At 46.9% G+C, this 18,985-nt stretch overlaps 1 protein-coding gene across 4 annotated transcripts in view; it reads right to left on the bottom strand.

Annotated features, from left to right (window-relative positions):
- Positions 1-18,985, bottom strand: part of TAOK1 (TAO kinase 1) — a 1,366,047-nt gene that overhangs the window by 641,379 nt on the left and 705,683 nt on the right. For all 4 annotated transcript variants that reach the window (XM_085649205.1, XM_085649204.1, XM_085649206.1 and 1 more), the window contains exon 10: positions 15,819-15,900. In XM_085649205.1, coding sequence (XP_085505331.1) covers positions 15,819-15,900 — 82 coding nt within the window. The remainder of the gene's footprint in view (positions 1-15,818; positions 15,901-18,985) is intronic.

Raw genomic sequence — 18,985 nt, 5'->3', positions numbered from 1 at the left:
TTCCTATGACGTCGTAAAGCTGGAGACCCCGACTTCGGTGACTTGTCCTTAGAAGAACATCTGAAGCCATTACGCCATTTCTTCTTATGTTTCCTCGACGACTTTGAGGTGTGCGGAGTCCGTGACTTGGACTTTGATCTCGTGCTTCTTCGGCTCCTCTTCTGCTTCTTCGCTCTGGCCATTAACAATTTAGCTTCCCTTTCTTTGAGGGCCTACGGATTCATACGCCGACACAGCGAACTTCCCTCGACGTCGTGGTCAGATGACAGGCGCCAATGACAATCATGTGGTCTGTGGTCTTTTGAGCAGCCATTGCACTGCTACAATTACAGAAAAGCCTATAACAATGAAACACTAGTGGAAAAACAGTTACATGTCTACGGCTTGGAAAAAGGGAACTGACGTCAGCACGCCAACAAGATCTTCTTATGGCTCCGATGACGTGGAGCGTGGTCGCGAGTGGAGCCATTCCATTGTGAGGTCCCAGTCGACGTGGGAGAGCTATATAGAAAAGTTTCCGTGGAATGCTGCGCAAGAGGGGTAATTCAATAGGTGAGAAATCCAGAGGCAGATGTATCCATCAGAAAAAAACATACTTAGCGATGGATAGGCTGGCAAAATTGGTTCAGTAGTGGATTTTTCTCTTCGAGAAATAATTGATAATGGTTTCAATGGTGTTTTCATCGACAATGCTGTCGCTGGTCTCGTCTTCAACGAGATTTTCAATGGAGGCATTGTTTACGGGGCTCTTGTGGACATGATTATCGTTGTCCACTGTGTATTCATTGAGATCTTCTTTGGTATTGTCTTGGTAGACTGCAGTCGTTGACGGGATTCTCGTCGTTTTCGTCAAGCAGGCTATCTGCGACGACGAGATAATCATAGGTGATGCCTCTGACGTAAATGTTGATGTAGTGGGGGTGACCGTCGACGCAGTCATCAGCGGTGCAGTCGACGAGAACTCAAATTGAGATGTGATAACCAATTATAGTGGTTTAATTATCAACAGAAGGGATTCAGATTACTTTTTCAGTTGTGCTTCCTTCAGTGAAGGAGTAGTAGGCTCAGATTAATCCGTTTCTGAGGAAAGTTACTCCTTTATTTAATAATGTAGACGTCTTGGGATATTTTTGAATGCCATGAGGACCCATGATGGGTTTTCTTCATAAGCTTTTTAAGTGACTCAGGAGGCACTCTTTCATGAGACCTATCCCTCATACAGGATTCTTCAGTCTTTGCAGAATCATCACTATCCGCCTTAGAAAGAGGATTTTCTTTGTATTTGGATTTCTGAAACCAAATCAGTAACCTTCCCTCTCTGTCCTTCAAAGGTTTTTGAGCAAAGTGTGTCATAGCTTACAGTCCTTTACTTTTTGATCAGGATGTGAACAGCAGATGCCCTTCTTGTGTGCGTCTTCTGAGTGTTGCCTCTTTTTGTCCCATGCTCCACATGGCCTGAACAGTCCTTTCTTAGGTGGTTCTGTCATGGTTGAGTAGTCAGAATATGTAGAAGTAGATATCAGTCTTGTCTTGAAGGAAATTCTTCTTAAAATTTGAGAAAACTATAGTAAACTGAGCAGAGCTCAGGAAGGCTTCCATCACACAGCATGCAGTTGAAAATCTGAGGGATTGAAGCCTCTATGGTGAGTGTTCTAGACGGTGCTGTTGACTGACTGGGTGAACTTAGGTTCTTATTAAATAATGAGGATAAGCTATTGAAGTGAATGTTTTTTTTAACATTAACTGCTATGTATGTCATGGACTACAGCTTTCGATGGTACAGTGGGAATCCCACGTTGAGGACGAGTAATGATTCAAGCATGTGAATCTATGAAAGATCCAATACTGCTGAATCCTGGTTCCCACATTCTGGAGGACATATTGTGTTTTGGCCAAATCTACTAGGGAACATATCCAGTCTTGGAAAATGCATTGCAAGATGAAGTTGAGAACCCATTCTTGGTTACCTACAGAGTATCTGCTCAGAAAATCTGCCCGACAATCTTGTAGGCCAAGAAGATGTACAGCTTGAACGGATAAATTCCTTGCTAGGGAGACAGTGCCGAAGCACATATTCTGCCGGAGGTAGATCTTTGGGTCCGATGTTGCCTTGTTTGGCTGGTGGCATTGAAGTCTTTGAGAAGATGTGTGCCTCTTCTCGATTGGCGAGACCACAGATAAGTCTAGTTTAGGCTATATTTTTAAATATACTGGCTCTTGAAAGGGGTATACACTTTTTTTTGTTTGTTTTTAGCAATCTCTGGGTTCTCATTTTCATTGTGGCTGGAACCGAACATGAGTGACCTTGGTGCAGATCTAGCCTGCAAGGTCTCCAGGATGACGTACATTGTGGACTGATAAATTTGATATTAAGCTTCTCTACTCCCGTCAGAAGCACAACATGGAACAAGGTGCTGCCATCTGTGGAAGAACAAATTTGTCCAGCAACGCGCCAGTGACAGACGTGTATGATGCATAGGAGGAATCGGATGAGTCATGTTTAGGAGTAGATGAGACCTACTTTTATGCTTTCCAAAAAATGGAGGAAGAACTGTTGGGTGGTTTGGAGGAGCACTCTGAGATTTAGGGTGTATTGGCACCAGAGGCATCTTCCTAATGTGTGACAGAGGTACTCACTGGGAACCTTGGCTGGTCTTGGCAAAAGATCCAAAGAAGGAAGATATAACTGGAAATGATATGCAGGAATGATCATACTTGAAAGAGTTCATACCAATGGTGATAGTGCTAGAGCAGAAAAGGGAAAGTATTCAGAAGGTGAATTTAAAAATCTTGATGCCGTTGGTGCCTCAATGTCGATCAACTCAATGGTAAATACCTAGACGTTGATTGTCTTGAGGAGTGTCTCAATGTCTACCTTTTCAACCTCGAATTATTCAATGCAAGGTGTCTTGACACACAATAGGGTCAACGATGAGTGCATCAAAGTTGATGTGCTACTTGCTGCTCAGCTGGCCTTCGACAGCTAAGACATCGGTGCAGAGTCGTGCTTAAACGTCGACCAGTGTTGCCAGGAGTGTCTGCAACAGTGGTGATGACAACGTCCATTTCTCTCTCTGGATCTTGATCTTCTAGAGTCATCTTCCAGATAATGTATTTTCTCAGTAGCGGGAGCACCCTCCATGGTGAGCCTATAGTGTTTTTTCTTTCTTCCTCCACCTGAGGTTTTCCTCGGTCAAGCTTTTGTCTTAAGCAAATTACCTCATGCTCTTTAAGTGCTCTTTTCAACATTTATTTGACAAAACTCAAATTCTTTGACCTAATGTGAGGAGAGTAAACAGGCCACACAAACAATGCAAATCGAAAAAACCCAGCCTTTTTCCTCCCAAAGAAGGGGCACTTCAGAAAAGGTGGAGGGATTGCAGAAGAAAATGCCTTGAAAGATGGTAAAACATGAAGGGAAAAGTTTCAAACTAAGACAAAAGAATCACATTTTGAGAAGTAAAAATTCTAAATGACTGTGAAAAAAACCCTGAATTGTTTTGAGCTCTACTCAGAGTGAGTTGGAAAAAGAACTAAAGCTGTGAGGCAAACTGCCTGTAAAGTACATGCTGAGAGATTGAACCCCCAGGCTCAAAAACAAGCAGTTCAGTTTTGAACATTGTGCACTTTTAACCTTTTATTTCTCTCCATTTTCTTTGTCTCATATGGGATTTGAGATTAGTCCTAATATTTTAGCGCAGTTCCAGCCCCATGCAGCAATTCTGCTCAAGTATCAGATAAATATTGTAATTTCCATAAAGAAGGATAAAGAATTCGCAAAAAGGTGGTCTATTTTTATTATAGAGGTGTGACTTTGGAATAATGCAGGGCCTATTCCAGTGCCCAGTTCAAGACGTAAAGGACGCCAGATAAAGAGTAGTGGTGCAGAGTTCTTGCACACATGCGGAATATTCTATATTTAGGACGATCTGTGAGGATCCCACAACGCAGACCCTTTCCCAATGGCTAAACACATTGAAGTTACTATCCTAGAACATTAATGGCTTAGGAAACAGGCTCAAGCGGGGGGAGGTCCTACAGTACTTTAAGCGGCAGGCCCCAGACATAGTACTACAGCAAGAGAATCACCCCAAGTGCCCCACTAAAAAGACTTAGACAGATAACGGCTACATCATGTGGGCATATGCACGCTACACATCAGGCTTGCGAGGGGTAGGCATCCACACCCATAAATCAAAACGAATAGTTTCTTACCTGTCGGTGTAGTTTTGCAGCTTGAAGATCTTTCTGGATTCACTATGCTGTGCATTATTCCGCGATCTGGTGGTTGGGTCCGGATTCGTAGTCTTTCTTTTGTTTTTTTTTTGTTTTTTTTGTAGCCCAGGTGGGCGTTGACGTCCCACCATTTGGTGTACCTCTCGTGACGTTGGCGTGCTTCCTGCGGAAGTCCCACCTTTGGGGCGCCATCTTCGGGTTCTTTTTTCCTGTGCTCTCTTTTTTTTTTAACCCTAGGCGTTAAGTAATTTCCTTATATATATCCTTTCAGTTTTATCTTGTTATTTCAGTCTTTGTCCTTCCACCCCTTTTTTCTCCTGCCTCATCTTCCTGGCGGAGGTGGGTGGGTTCGCTAGTGAATCCAGAAAGATCTTCAAGCTTCAAAACTACACCGACAGGTAAGAAACTATTCGTTTTGCAGCGTGAATCTTTCTGGATTCACTATGCTGTGCATAGATTTTGTAGCGGTTTGTTATCTCTGTGGCGGCTGGGTGGAAGATGAGCGTTGGTCGTTGAATATATGTTGAAGCACCTTCTGTCCTACTTGTGCTTCCTTGTTCATCTGTATATCCACGCAGTAGTGCTTGGTGAACGTGTGCACCGAAGCCCATGTTGCTGCCAGGCATATGTCTTGAATGGGTGTATTTGCCAGAAAGGCAATTGTTGCTCCCTTCTTCCTTGTGGAGTGGGCCCGTGGCCCCTCGGATAGTTCTTGCACCACCTGTTTGTGGCAGAATTGTATTGTTAGTGCAATCCATCGTGCGATGGTGCTTTTTGTCACTGGTCTACCCAGGAAGCTCGTTGCGAAGGACACAAAAAACTGCTTGGTTTTCCTGTGCTCTTTTGTCCTCTTGATGTAGTGCATCACCGCCCTTCTAGCGTCTAGAGTGTGCAGTGCCCTCTCTGCGCTTGTTGCTGGGTTCTGAAAGAAACTTGGTATTTGAATTGTTTGATTTATATGGAATGCAGACACCACCTTTGGCATGAAGTGTGGGTCCGTTCTCATTACGACTCTGTCCTTGTGTATCTGGATGTAGGGCTCTTGCAGCGTTAGCGCTTGCAGCTCGCTTACTCTGCGCAGAGAGGTTATTGCCACCAGAAAGGCTGTCTTCATTGTTAGCATTTGAAGGGAGGCCTTGTGAATGGGCTCAAAGGGCGCCTTCATAAGTTCCGTCAGGACTAAGTTGAGGTTCCATGCCGGAGGCGGCATCCTTTTTGGTGGCGCTATTCTTTTTGCCCCTTCCAGGAATCTCTTTACTACCCGTGACGTAAAGAAGCTTCCTCCTGTCTCACCTCGTGCGTAAGCTACTATCGCCGCTAGGTGGACCCTCAGCGACGATGAGCATAATTTCGCCTTTAGAAGGTGTGTGAGGTATCTAAGCACCGTTGATTCCTTTGTCAATTTATTTTGCAGTTTATTTTTGCTGCACCACATTGTGAACCTTTTCCACTTTTCCCCATAACATTTTCGTGTTGTTGATCTCCTTGCCTCCCGCAGCACTTGCATAGTGCTTGGAGGTAGTTTAAGGTATGCGAACTCTATGTCTTCAGGAGCCAAGCTGCCAGTCCGAGGATCTCTGGCTCTGGGTGTAGAACCTCTCCGTTCTGCATGGAGAGCAAGTCCTTTCTTTTTGCGAATTTGTGCGGAGGTCCCTGTGCCATCTCCACTATTTGTGAGTACCATGTCTGTCTTGCCCACTGTGGTGCCACCAGGATCATTGTCATGTTGTTGGTCTTGCACTTGTTGAGTACCCTGTGTATCAGTGGTATTGGTGGAAAAGCGTATGCAAATGTCCTTGACCAACTTATCCACAGTGCATCCCCTGGGATTGTTTTTCTGGTTGTCTGGATGCGAAGTTTCGGCATTTTGCATTCAGGTGTGTTGCAAACAGGTCTATTGTCGGTGTACCCCACCTTTTGAATAGCCTTTGCGTTTCCTGTCCATTGAGCTCCCACTCGTGGGATGTCGATGTCTGCCTGCTGAGCCAATCGGCTTCCACATTGTCCTTCCCTGGTAGGTGTATCGCCAGCAGGTCTATTTTGAGTGGGATGGCCCATCTCCAAATCTCCTGTGCCAGAGTTGAAAGGGGGAACGATTGTGTTCCTCCCTGCTTGTTGATGTAGAACATTGTGGTAGTATTGTCCGTCTGTATCAACACTTTTTGGTTGTATAGCTGCCCCTGGAAGGCCTTCAGGGCTAGCAGTAGGGTCTTCAATTCCAGGTAGTTGATGTGTCTGACCGCATCTGCTGGAGTCCACAGACCCCTCACTCTGAGCTTGTTCATGTGCGCTCCCCATCCTATCTGGGATGCGTCTGTGGTAATGGTCACAGTTGGGCTTGGTGGTGTCAAGGGCTTTCCTATAGTTATGTTCTCCCTGTTCCACCATGCTATCTCCTCTTGCACTGCGTGCGTAACAACCACTAGACCCTCCCAACTTCCGTTTGCTTGTGACCATTGTTGTTGCAGCCATTCCTGGAACGGTCTCATGTGAAGCCATACATCGGGGACTAGGTGAATGCATGACGCCATCATGCCCATAATCTTGCTTGCTGTTCTCACTGTCAGAGCTCGCCCCTTCTGGTAGAGACTCGTCTCCTTCAGCAGGGCTATTGTTCTCCTGTCGCTGGGCATGACCGTTTTGTCTAAGGTGTTGATCTGTGCTCCCAGGAAGATCTTCACCTGTTCTGGTTCCATTGATGACTTCCCCCAGTGTATCGAGAACCCCAGGTTTGTTAGTGTTCTTGTCACCCGCTCTGCGTGCTCCTCGCACTTGTCGCGAGTACTTGCTTTGATTAGCCAGTCGTCTAGGTAAGGATACACATGAATCCCTTCCCTCCGTAGGTACGCTGCTACTGCTGCAAGGCATTTTGTGAAAACCCTTGGTGCGGACTTTAGACCGAATGCCAGGGTTGTGAATTGGTAATGATCCTGGTTGATGTTGAACCTTAACAGGTTTTTGTGGAGCCTGTTCATCGGGATGTGGAGGTAGGCATCTTTGAAATCCACGGTGGACATGAAGTCTCCGCCTCGTATTTGAGGTAGCACTTCTTGTAGCGATGTCATTTTGAATTTTTGCGTCTTTATGAATTTGTTTAGGAATCGTAGATCCAGGATGGGTTTTAGTGTTTCGTCCACCTTTGGGACCAGGAAGTAGTTTGAGTACACTCCCTTGTTCCTTTCTCTGCATGGCACTGGTTCTATGGCCTCCTTTTGGACTAGTTGTAGCGCCTCTTCTCTGAGTTGAGCAAGCTCTTGACCAGAGCGTTGTCTTCTCTTTGGTTTCCTGTTTGGAGGTCTTTTCTCCAACTCTATGCAGTATCCATACTGTAGGACGTTGAGTATCCATTTGTCTGAGGTTATTTTTTGCCATTGTTGAAGGTAAAGTCCCAGTCTTCCGCCTACTGGTGTTGCATGCTCGTAGGTGTTGGGTTTGTGTACCCCCCCTTACTGTGCTTACTTTGTGCTTCACCCCTCGGGGTATACTGGGGGTGAGCATCTTCTTCCGTGCGAAGTCACTTTGATGAGGGTTGGTCTCCCCCTCTTCTTCTCTGGCCACGTCAGTTTCCTCTACCGCGAAAGGACTGCCCTCGAGGCTGGTACTGCCAGTTTTGTTTCTGCTGTCCCTGCTGGCCGTGACTTTCACCTTGCTATCCTTGCTGGAATGTCTGGTGTGACGTTCCGGGCTGGTTTCCTCCTCTTCCGTAGGGTCTCCGAGCGGGGGTGCCTCTTCTCATCCCTCTGAACTGCAGGGCCCCCATGGACCTTGCCGTCTCATTTTCTTTCTTCAGTTGGGTGAGTTTTTCGTCCACCGAAGCACCGAACAGCGTCTCACCGTTAAAAGGGGTGTTCAGTATGTTGTTTTGGACCTCTTGCTTGAATCCTGAAATTCTGAGCCAGGCCTGCCTCCTTTCAGTGATTCCTATAGCCATCAGTCTGCTCGATGTCTCTGCCCCGTCCAATGCTGTCTTAATGCATGAGTTTGCAATATTCTTCCCTTCCTCCACCAGATGGGAAGCTCTCTGCTGGTATTGCGCCGGGAGATGTTTGATTAGTTCTCCCATCTCGTCCCAGTGCTGGTACTGGTGCCTGTTCAATAGGGCATTGGAGTTCGCCATGCACCAGTGCATTGCCACATTTCTCTCAACCTTTCTCCCGGTGAGGTCCATCCTTCTGCTCTCCTTGTCGGGAGGCGGCCTGAGGTTGCCGGTACATTGGCCCTTTTCCTGGCCGTGGACGCAATGATGGAGTCAGCTGTGACTGATCCTTTGATATATGGCGGGTCCTGTGAGGAGTGCTTGTATTTCTTCTCTGTTCTGGGAGTGATGGATCTGCAAGTTCCTGGGTCCTTGAACGCCTCCTTCCCTTGGTTCATTATGCTTTGGAGCATGGGGAGGAACTGGCTCCTAGTCTGGATGGGGAGCAGTGTTTCGAGTAGAAAATCTGCTTTCGGCTTCTCCTCGTCCAATTTCACGCCAAAAGCTGCTGCAGCACTCTTGACGACCATGTTGTATGCTCCAATGTCGTCTGGCAGCGAAGGCCTCGAAGGATAGGTCTCCACGGGCTCTTCGGGATTTTCGGCGTCGATGTCCTGCCATTCCAGCTCATGTGTCGTCGACGGCGCTGAGCCGTAGATCGACTGCTGCTCCTCTTCCTCATCTTCTCCCTCACAGTAGGGGTCTTCTTCTTCAGGATCTCTCGACTGCTCTTCGGCGTCAAACTCTTCCTGTTCCTCGATCTCGACGACATCCGTCGGCGGTTTCGTTGGGATTTTGAATTTTTTCATCGAACTCCTTCTTCCGCTGAAGGATGCTCTCCATCTCCCCCTCGAGCCTTCTCTTTTTCTTCTCCATTTCGGAGGCATGTTCGGCGTCGAGCGCTGGTCTTTTCGACGGAGCTTGCGTCGACGCGGCCTTGTCCTTCGTCGCCGAACGCCCCACCTCGTGGGCCTGCTTCGACAAACTCTGTTTCTCGGCGGCCTTTGGCACCTGGGAGTCCTTCTCGAAGGATCCGCTGGGCCTTTCGTCCTTGGATCCACTCGCGGTCGTCGAAATTTTCGGCGCCGGTGTTCCTTTTGAGGACTTTGACTCTGTTTTTCGAGAGTCACTCTCAGATTTTCGGGGCCCTTTCGGGGGTTTCGTACTCGACGTGTCACCTACCTTGTCAGGCGTTTTCTTATCGGTCTCTGCAACCGTGAAGACATCAGGTCCCTCGGCGATGTTGTCTTTATCGTCGGTGGAGAGGCCCAGTTCGTACAGCGACTGGGCCTTACCCTTGCCTTCCATGTTGAAGTTGGCTCTCCTCTGCCTTTCTCTCACCCGGAGTGTCTTCGGCGTGAAGACGGAACAGGCGTTGCAGTCCTTGCTCTCGTGGTTGATCGGCAGGCAAAGGTTGCAGACCGGATGTTGGCCCTTCTGCGCGTATTTGTGGTGGCAGTTACGGCAGAATTTAAAGGGTGTCTTGTCCATTGCGCTCAGAGTCTCTGAGTGCGCCTTTTCCGATGGGCGTAGAAGATTTCGAGGATCTTCTCCTTCTTCGTCGTCCCGGCTGTATGCTCTTCCTCTCTGTAGTCTTCTATAAATTCTCCTTCGATGAAACTCGTGTATTTTTCTTCTTCCTTCGTTCAAAACTCTGGAGCTTCTCGATGACGATCCAGACCCAACGGCGGAAAAAAGAATCTGAAGATGGCGCCCTAAAGGTGGGACTTCCGCAGGAAGCACGCCGACGTCACGAGAGGTACACCAAATGGTGGGACGTCGACGCCCACCTGGGCTACAAAAAAAAAAAGAAAAAAAAGAAAGACTACGAATCCGGACCCCAACCACCAGATCGCGGAATAATGCACAGCATAGTGAATCCAGAAAGATTCACGCTGCAAAACCTTATATCCTGGGTAATACCTGGGCAGACCCACTGGGACGATACGTCGCTCAAACAGAACAATGGGATGGACTGACAATCTCTGCTCAGTATACACTCCTCCCAGACTACGCACAGCCACACTCCCCGAGATAGTTGCACTGTTGCGCAGCATCCAAAGGGCATCCTCGTACTTCAGGGGTTTGAGGAGGACCATGAACTAGGTGGCCTCAGACGCGATGGGCAGATGTCCTCCCGGTAAGAAGAAACAGTGAGGAACGCAACTGGGCACTTTGGTGGACCTCTAGGGTGTGCTCAATCCCGGGAGCACCATTACACATACCACTCTGCTGCACATGGCAGCCTCTCCCGACTGGACTATCTCCTGACACAGCACGCATCCCTACGAAACTTTACAGTGGCCCCAGCAACTTGCATGGGGTACCATGCACCAACTCGGGTGACGCTACAGACTAAGACAGGCAGATTACACAGACACTGGGCGCTAACCCCCTATACCACAAAATCGTGGAGATACTAGCGGGTCTCCACCTAGGTACTGATAAGTACTTCACCGACAACGAGGGAACAACGGGCTCCCCAATCATGCTATGGGAAGCATACAAAACAGTAATAAGGAGCCAGGCACTGTCCCTGGTATCAGGTGTTAAAATAATGAAAAGGAGGCACGCTAGAAAAATAAATTGAGAAACCAAAAAGCCTCACGGCCTCCCACCAGGACTCACACTTAACCCACAGACTAGCACTATAACAACAGGACTCACGGCCTCCCACAAGGACTCACACTTAACCCACAGACTAGCACTCTAACAGGACTACAGAGACATTTCGAAAGCTGGAAATCAACGCCACTTACACGCAACACCTTGTCCCCACTATTAAGTAGGCCAATTCTTGGCCTGGTTCGACCATAGTGAAAGGTTGACCAACTGGTTACTTTGGATCAATAGACCGGGTGGGGAGGCCCTCTCAAGCAACTCACAAATACGTGTTTGATAACAATTATGCCAAACTATACATGCCCACGGCGACCAGATCCTTGGAGGAGGCAGCTGCCCTGCTACAACATCTGAGGATATCCCTGTTGACTGCAATGACAAGCTAGAGACAGGCATAATGGCAGACATATCTGCAGCAATTAAGAGAGAAATGCGATGGGACTCAAAGGGCTCCCCGTGGAACTATATAAAAGACTAGCCCCTAAGCTTTAACCACACTTACGGTTCATGTATGAGGAGGAAAGGGAGGCGAGATATCTCCCAGCGGACTAGCGACTAACCGCCATTGTGGTAATACCTAAAGCTGGTAAACCTCCACGACTGAGCCTTCTACAGGCCGATCTTGTGGCTAAAATAAGAAATCAAAATACGGGCCAAGAGGTTGGCAAACAGGTTGAAAACAGTGAATACACCAATAAGGTGGGCTTCCTGCCAACAGAAGCACGAGACTCAACATGCGGAGCCTATTTGACGTGTTGGTTAGCATAAAAGGGAAAAAAGAACAGACAGTGGTAATGGCACTAGACGCCATGATGGCATTTGACACGCTGGAATGGAACTATATGTTTGCAGTGCTACAAAGGTTGGCTTGAGCTCCAACTTCACGAGCTGCAATACGCTCCTATATGGCTGTCCACTGGCTGGGGTAAAAGCCAACGAAACCTACTCAGATGTCTTCGAATTGCCAAGGAGTACCGGATAGGGCTGCCCACTCTCACCCATGATATTTACATTGGCACTGGAATCCCTGGCAGCATGGATCAGACAGGCCCCACTAATCAAAGGGATATACTGGGAGGGAGGTTGGGAAGACCCTAAATCTTTATATGCAGACAACTTACTGCACCTAGTGACGGCGCCTGGACTCACTATACAGACTCAAGGAAATCATGCTCAACTTCAGTAGGTATTCCGGATATAGGATCAATTAGGAAAAATTTCTAATATCCACCCAGATGAGAACTGTGCAACGACTGCCCACAGGCTGCACAATACCCATAGCTAGCGATAGCTTTCATTATCTGGGAACACACATTTCTACAACATAACCTATATGCACTTCTTGACCGCTTTAAGATTTAAGTAGGGCATTCATCAATGGAGCAGATTGCCACTGTCATTGATGGTAAGGACAGTAAAAGTGATGAGCCTCCCCGGACTCTTATATGCTTGCTAAAAACGCTGTACAAGGACCCAACAAAATTCTTCAAAACTGTTGAAAGGGGGTTGTGGCTGCTATTGTGGGATTGGGTTTACCCCTTCCCCCGAATAGCACTAGTAAAACTAATGGGAGGAGTATATGAAGAAGGAAAATCCCTACCAAACATCTGCCAATACTACTAGACGACTCAGCTGTAAGTAATAAGTGAGTGGGCACATGCAGCCAAACCAAGCCAGTGGTGAGAATCGATAGAAACATGATGGAAGCCAAGGGATATCCTGCAGCACTATTTGCAAAGGAGCCTCTTTTGAATGTTCTCCCACGTATCAGAACAGTAGTATCTACATGGCAAGAGGTTACATCATATCTGGACTGGAAGGGCTAACTCACAGCAGAATGCCATTTTGGGACAGCAAGGAGCTGACAGCCCTGGGAGACCTCTAGGGATTGGACAGGTGCGACATAATAGGCATCTCAAAGCTGGGTGACTCGTCATGGAGCACGGTTGCGCTGTGCCCATGACGAGACTATCTCGTCATGAACCCCACCCACTAGTGCAACGCCCGGCACAGGAAGGAGGGGGAAATGGCGTGGCACTGAAGGGGTTAAACTGGCTAAAAGAGGCCTTGGAAACTAATCTGTGACCATTTGAGGTGGGTAAGTGGGAAAAGGGACTAAAAAACCCTAAACAGTTGGTGATACAGACAGGGTTCCGCATTCACGTGTTGCATAGGGCGTACTATGGGAGAACGACCCTGCACAAGCTGGGGAGGAGACCAGCCGCAACATGCCTAGGAGGGTGTGGAATGGTGGAATCCTTCTACCATATCATACGGCAGTGCTCAGCAATACAAATATATTGGCAATCAAACCTGGGTAGCATCTTGCACACAAGAACCAGGTATACTACTCGCTGAAATGCATTTAACTCAACTTTATATGTGAAGAAACCACATCTCATCAAAAGACTTGGATTGCACTGGGCCTACTTGTGGCAGTGCCAGGGAATGTGGAGGGGAAGAAAACTTCAACTTTAGAGCAATGGAACAGAGACACGGACTGCTGTTTGCTAACAGAAAAAACAACCTATGGGAGAAGGGGTTCTAAAATGTGGACCGCATGTGGATCAAACACCGTGTATTTTGGGCTTTCTCAGGGGGTTGGGGGTGGAATTCGGTGGACAGGATGAATGACCAGAAGTGCCCCACCGATGAGTCGCTGACTAACTTTGTAATGCTGTGCTACTTTTAAGTTTCTGAAAAAATGAAAAAAACACAAGTTTAAAAATATAATAATAAAGAACCCTGTTCATTTGCTGTAGTTTACAATCCTTAATGCTTCCATTAGTTCAATTCAATATTTATTAAAGATTTGGAACTCCAATGAGGCTCACATAACAAGGTACATACAAATTATTACATAAAATATAATAAAACATAAGGACAGCTCATTTCTCAGACCATTATATATTATCGAAAGCCTTCATAGCAGGTCTTAGATTTTCCCTTACATAACATAAGTGGATATTGTCATTTACCCTAATGAGCGAGACAACCAAGGTTGTCAACAATATAACCAATTGGCTCATAGGCAAAAACAGAGACCCTAAAGAGCTCTACCAAAGCAAGTGACGTAAGTTTAGGACCATTCTAAACATTAGCCAGCAATGCATAACAGCTTCGACAGAAAATACATTTTGGGATTAGCAGCAAGAGGATTGAAATAAAGCATATCCCAAATTGTGCAAAGAGCAGTTAAGTAGCAGCCAGTTCATGTGCAGAATACAGTCCAAAATTCAGCTTCAATAAAAAATTGAGTTTTGAAATTAGCAAAAAGGAAGTAGGAGAAAAGAAAAACATATCCCAATTGTGCAAAGAGCAGTTAAGTAGTAGCCAATGCATGTGCAAAATACAATCCGAAAAAGGAGAGAATATTAATACTCCATAAAACGGAGACAGGCACGGGGGTTAACAACCCATTAAAACAAAAAAAAAAAGAAAAGATTAAAATATATACATAAACTCCTTAAAAAAGTTGAATAGTTTTATACAGACTGCTTCGTTCTTTGGGCAAAAGAGAAAGTCGCGGCCTGAAGCTACATCGTTAACACAATTTTGTGAAAACATCGGCCTTAGCCAGCGACAACGTCAAAAATCAATGCTGGACAGATAAACAAGACATGATCCAGGTTCTGAGGGCTCAGCTCACAGAAATTACAAATGTTTCAATTTTCCAGTAGTTCACTAAAAACAAATAGATTGGTCCTGAGGGACTATGGATAAGGGGTCAACAGTGTATGGTGGTAAAAAAAAAAAGTCGACAGATGCATGCTGCATCTTGTGCTGCACTTGGCAGTTTGGTGAACCGACATCCATGCACAGAGGAGTTAAGTAACAGTAAATTTATTGTGACACATTGGAATTACCACAACCGCAGAGAAGAACAAGCGATTTGCAAAGCAATCTGTTTTGCATTACTGAAAGTTGGAGCTATTGGCGGTGCAAATCCCAATGTTTTTCAGTTATTGTTTTTGTTAGCAGTGGACGGATCATTTGACCTATCTCAAGAGATAGGAAAGAAAGGAAATGGAGAGTAAAGAGTGGAAAGCAGGGGTGGTACTACTAGTGCTCACACTGCTGCTGTCGCATTGCACCACATTAAACCTAAATCTGTCCAATCACTAACACCGGGTAAACGAAGCAACTCTGCTCACCGCAATTATCCCGCACAAACATGCGCACAGAACACAAAACACAAAATCCCTTGAAGCAAGATGAAGATTGGGAGCAAATGACCATGCGCTTAATAGACACTTTTCATATGCTGCATGCGTAAAATGGAAACACACTTGAGAGCGACATCTCATGAGAAATGACAGACATAAGAAAAAGAAAATCATGTATAATTTTCAACGGCAATCTTCTATCGTTCAAGGATTCCTTTACGCAACAAAAAAAGTGTCAACACATAAAAGAAACCTTCATGCACAAAAAGTAGAGCATAAGTAATTAATTACCACATAATGAGGCAGGTGCCGCACTGATCTTAAACAACAGGAATGACATTGATATAAACAAATTACCAGCTTCCTTGTCACGTTGTTATTAAAGTGCCAATGGGGGAATAGTGGGGGGAGGGCGTAGAGAGGAGGAGGCAGCTGCAGCCCAGGAGAGGAAGAGCAGAGTAGCTGTTCCAAATAAAAACAAGCTGCGAGGGGCGGGAGGTGGTGGTGTGGGAACGGCACAGGATATTAAGTGAACTGGGAGCAGCAGTGAGGAGAGAGCGGAAAAACAAAGTAGGCATTGAAGAAAAATATATGGGCCATACTGAAAGGATTCATGTAGCAGGGGCAGTCTCCAGGGCGGAACAAAACAGCCGAAAGGCGGGACAAATGTATGCTAATGACCAACGAAAACGAAGGAATTTATGAAGGCAGACAAAGGAACCAATGGAAAGAGCAGGACGTGTTTACAGCCATTGACATTATATGCAATAACAATAGAATTTGTATTTTTATGTTTACAAACTTAATGAAAAACTGACCTTCAAAAGCTCCTCTGATGTAGGCCGGTCCTGAGGAATTTTCTGAAGGCAAGAATCTACAAAGTTTCGAAAATAGTCCGTCCTATCACAAGTAAGAAATCAAAATCAAAGTCTAAGCAAAAGCACATGAAGTTCAGCAACAACAAAAAATTCTTGAACAAAGAACAGTAAATATGTTACCAACAGCCAAACTACCTAAAATAGCATGTATTTGATAAAAACTACTCACTCTATTATAGCTGTCTGATGAATCAAAGCATTTGTCAGACTAAGTATTTCTACAGCAGGGGTGCATGCAATTCATTAGTAAACCTGGAGTTATCAAGTAATCTAGTGAGTTTAGACTTTTATTAGGAAACAAAAGGGATTTGGGGCTGTGAGAGGGAACAACTAATACATCTTATCGGGGCAGTCAGCAGAATTACCTTGAAGAACAAGTTACTTACCTTCGGTAACGCATTATCTGGTAGAGACTATCTAGCTGCAGATTACTTACCTTTGAATCAGATACCAGAGCCATACCATCCTGGCGATGGGTTGAGGACTCATGATCTAAGTCTTGCAGGACTGAATGGGTAAAGTGCCCATCCCTGATACCTGATCATCAAGGCAATAATGTTTTGCGAACGTGTGCAATGAAGCCAACTTTGCTGCCTGGCAGATGTCTTAGACTGGGACACCCAGAGTCAAGGCCATAGTCGCAGCCTTTTCCCTGGTGGAATGGGCCCTTAATCCCTCAGGGGGCTGGTTCTGCACCAAGGCGTAACAGATCTTGATGCAGTCCGGTGCCACAAAAATTACTTGGGCCCGGTCGCTCATGATCTTCTTCAGAACCCTGGGTAGGAGTGGTATGGGCGGAAAGGCGTACAACAGGCCTGGGCTCCATTCGTGACAAAACACGTCGCTGAGAGATAGCCGCCTTGAAAACTAGAGCACGCAGTACTGCTGACATTGCGCGTTCTCTTCGGAGGCGAGCAAACCTAACCAAGGTTCTCCCAACTGATAATAGAGCCCTTGTGCCACCTCTGACTGGAGACACTATTCGTGATCCGGTAGGCATCGACAGCTGAGATCGTCCGCGCTAGTGTTCAGAGAACCTGCCAGGTGTTGAACCACCAGAGATATGACCTGCTGTTCCAGCCACGTCCAGAGACGTAGGCCCTCTCGACAGAGTGTCCACGACCCCACACAGCCCTGCTTGTTGCAGTACCACATGGCAGTGGTATATAGTCCATGAACACCTGCACTAGCTTCCCCTTGACAGAGTGAGGAAATGCTTTCAATGCCAACCGAATCGCTCGGAGCTCCATATGTGGAGCCCCGTCTACGCCGGAGACCAGTGACCCCTGATCTCCACCTCTCTCATGTAGATACCCCATCCCAGAAGTGACGCATCTGTCCCGTCTGTGAAATGTGGTTGGGGAAGGGAGAGAACTCTGCCGCAGATCCAATCACTGTTAGTTAACCACCACTACAGATCCTTCGCAGTTCTTCCAAGATCTGAACCACGTCGGCAAGATTTCCCCGATGCTGCTCCCATTGGAAGTTCAAGTCCCACTGCAGAGCCTGCATACGCCATCATGCGTGTCTTACCAACAGGATGCAGGAGGCCATGAGGCTCAACAGCATCAGAGTCAGTCTCACCGAAATCCAGAATAGAGGCTGAAATATAGGAATCATAGCCTGAATATCCTGGACTTGCTGCTTGGGAGGATACGCCTGAAACTGGACTGTGTCCAGAACAGCTCAGATGAAAGGGAGCATCTGAGAAGGAGTCAGGTGTGACTTTGAGACGTTCAAAAAGAACCCCAGCGAATGCAGAAGTTCCACCAAAGTCTGAAGGTGGGAGACGACTGCCTGGGACGAAGCTGCTTTCAACAACCAGTCGTCGAATTAGGGGAAGACTAATACCCCTAACCTGCACAGTTGAGCTGCAACCACCACCATCACCTTAGTGAACACCCGAGGGGCACTGGTAAGACTGAAGGGGGGCACGGTAAACTGAAATTGCTCACGGCCTACCATGAACCGCAGGTAACGCCCATGGCCCGTTAGGATGGGAATGTGAAAAGACGCATCCTGCAGGTCCAATGCTACCATCCAGTCCTCTTGGTCTAGGGCAGACAAGACCTGAACCAAAGTAATTTCACCTTTTTGAGGAAGAGATTGACGGCCCGAAGATCCAAATTGGGCCATAGCCCCTTGTTGTTCTTCGGAATCAGAAAGTAGCGGGAATAATGGCCACTGCCTACTTCTGAAGCTGGGACCCTTTCTATAGCTCCTTTGGCCAAAAAAGCTGTAACTTCCGCTTGGAGCAACTTTAAATGATCCTCCGCCAGTATTTCCTGACTTGACAGAATAGTAGGAGGAAAAGAAAGGAAAGGAAGAGAATAGCCCTCCTGGACGATCTGCAAGACCCACTTGTCAGTTGCTATAGATCTCCAGCGGGGGAGATGATGAAAAATTCTCCAACCCACTGGAGTAGTGTGGTCCTGCATAATCAGCCTAGGAGTGCTTGGAGGCTGCCCCTGCTGGGGGCAGTGTGGTAGATGGCTTCTGGCCTCCATTCCGAGGACGGAATGTACCGCATCCATGTCCACGCACAGCTTGGGTAGTCTGAGCGGGACGGTGGCTAGGATAGGGCTGACACAGCTGGAAACCCCATCTGATGCCATGAAAGGGGTGAAGGTAAGACTGACCACGAGGAGAGGCCCCAGGATCTGGCCGTAGCTCGAGAGTCCTTCAACCTGACCAGGGCCGAGTCTGCCTTTTCCCCCAAAAGGCGGGTTCCATCAAAGGGCATGTCCATCAATTGGCTTGGACATCCCCCGAGGCAAAAGTTACTACTTGTGTAACGATATATCTGTAAGAGACATTAGTTAGTGATAGATTCCTTACCTTAGAATATTCCCCAGGCGTCAGTCTGGATCCAGAAAGTTTTCTGCTACCCCTGTGCACCAGTAGATGGCGCCATGCGGCTCCGCGCCCATCACTGGTGTTGTGCGCGCCGGGATGACGTCATGGAGGCTACTTAGGCGCCACCCATGCGCGCTGACGTCAGTTCTGTACACAAGTTTCCGCGCCGAAACGCAGAGCCATGTGAGGAACTGACCTTTGGAACATAAAACTAGGGCCCTAAAAGGGGATGACCTTAACCCTAGTAATCA

This window comes from Triturus cristatus, chromosome 3_2 (genome assembly GCF_964204655.1).
Source record: "Triturus cristatus chromosome 3_2, aTriCri1.1, whole genome shotgun sequence".
NCBI lineage: Eukaryota > Metazoa > Chordata > Amphibia > Caudata > Salamandridae > Triturus > Triturus cristatus.
Note: the sequence above shows the minus strand (reverse complement) of the source record. Positions and strands in the feature narration are given on the sequence as shown.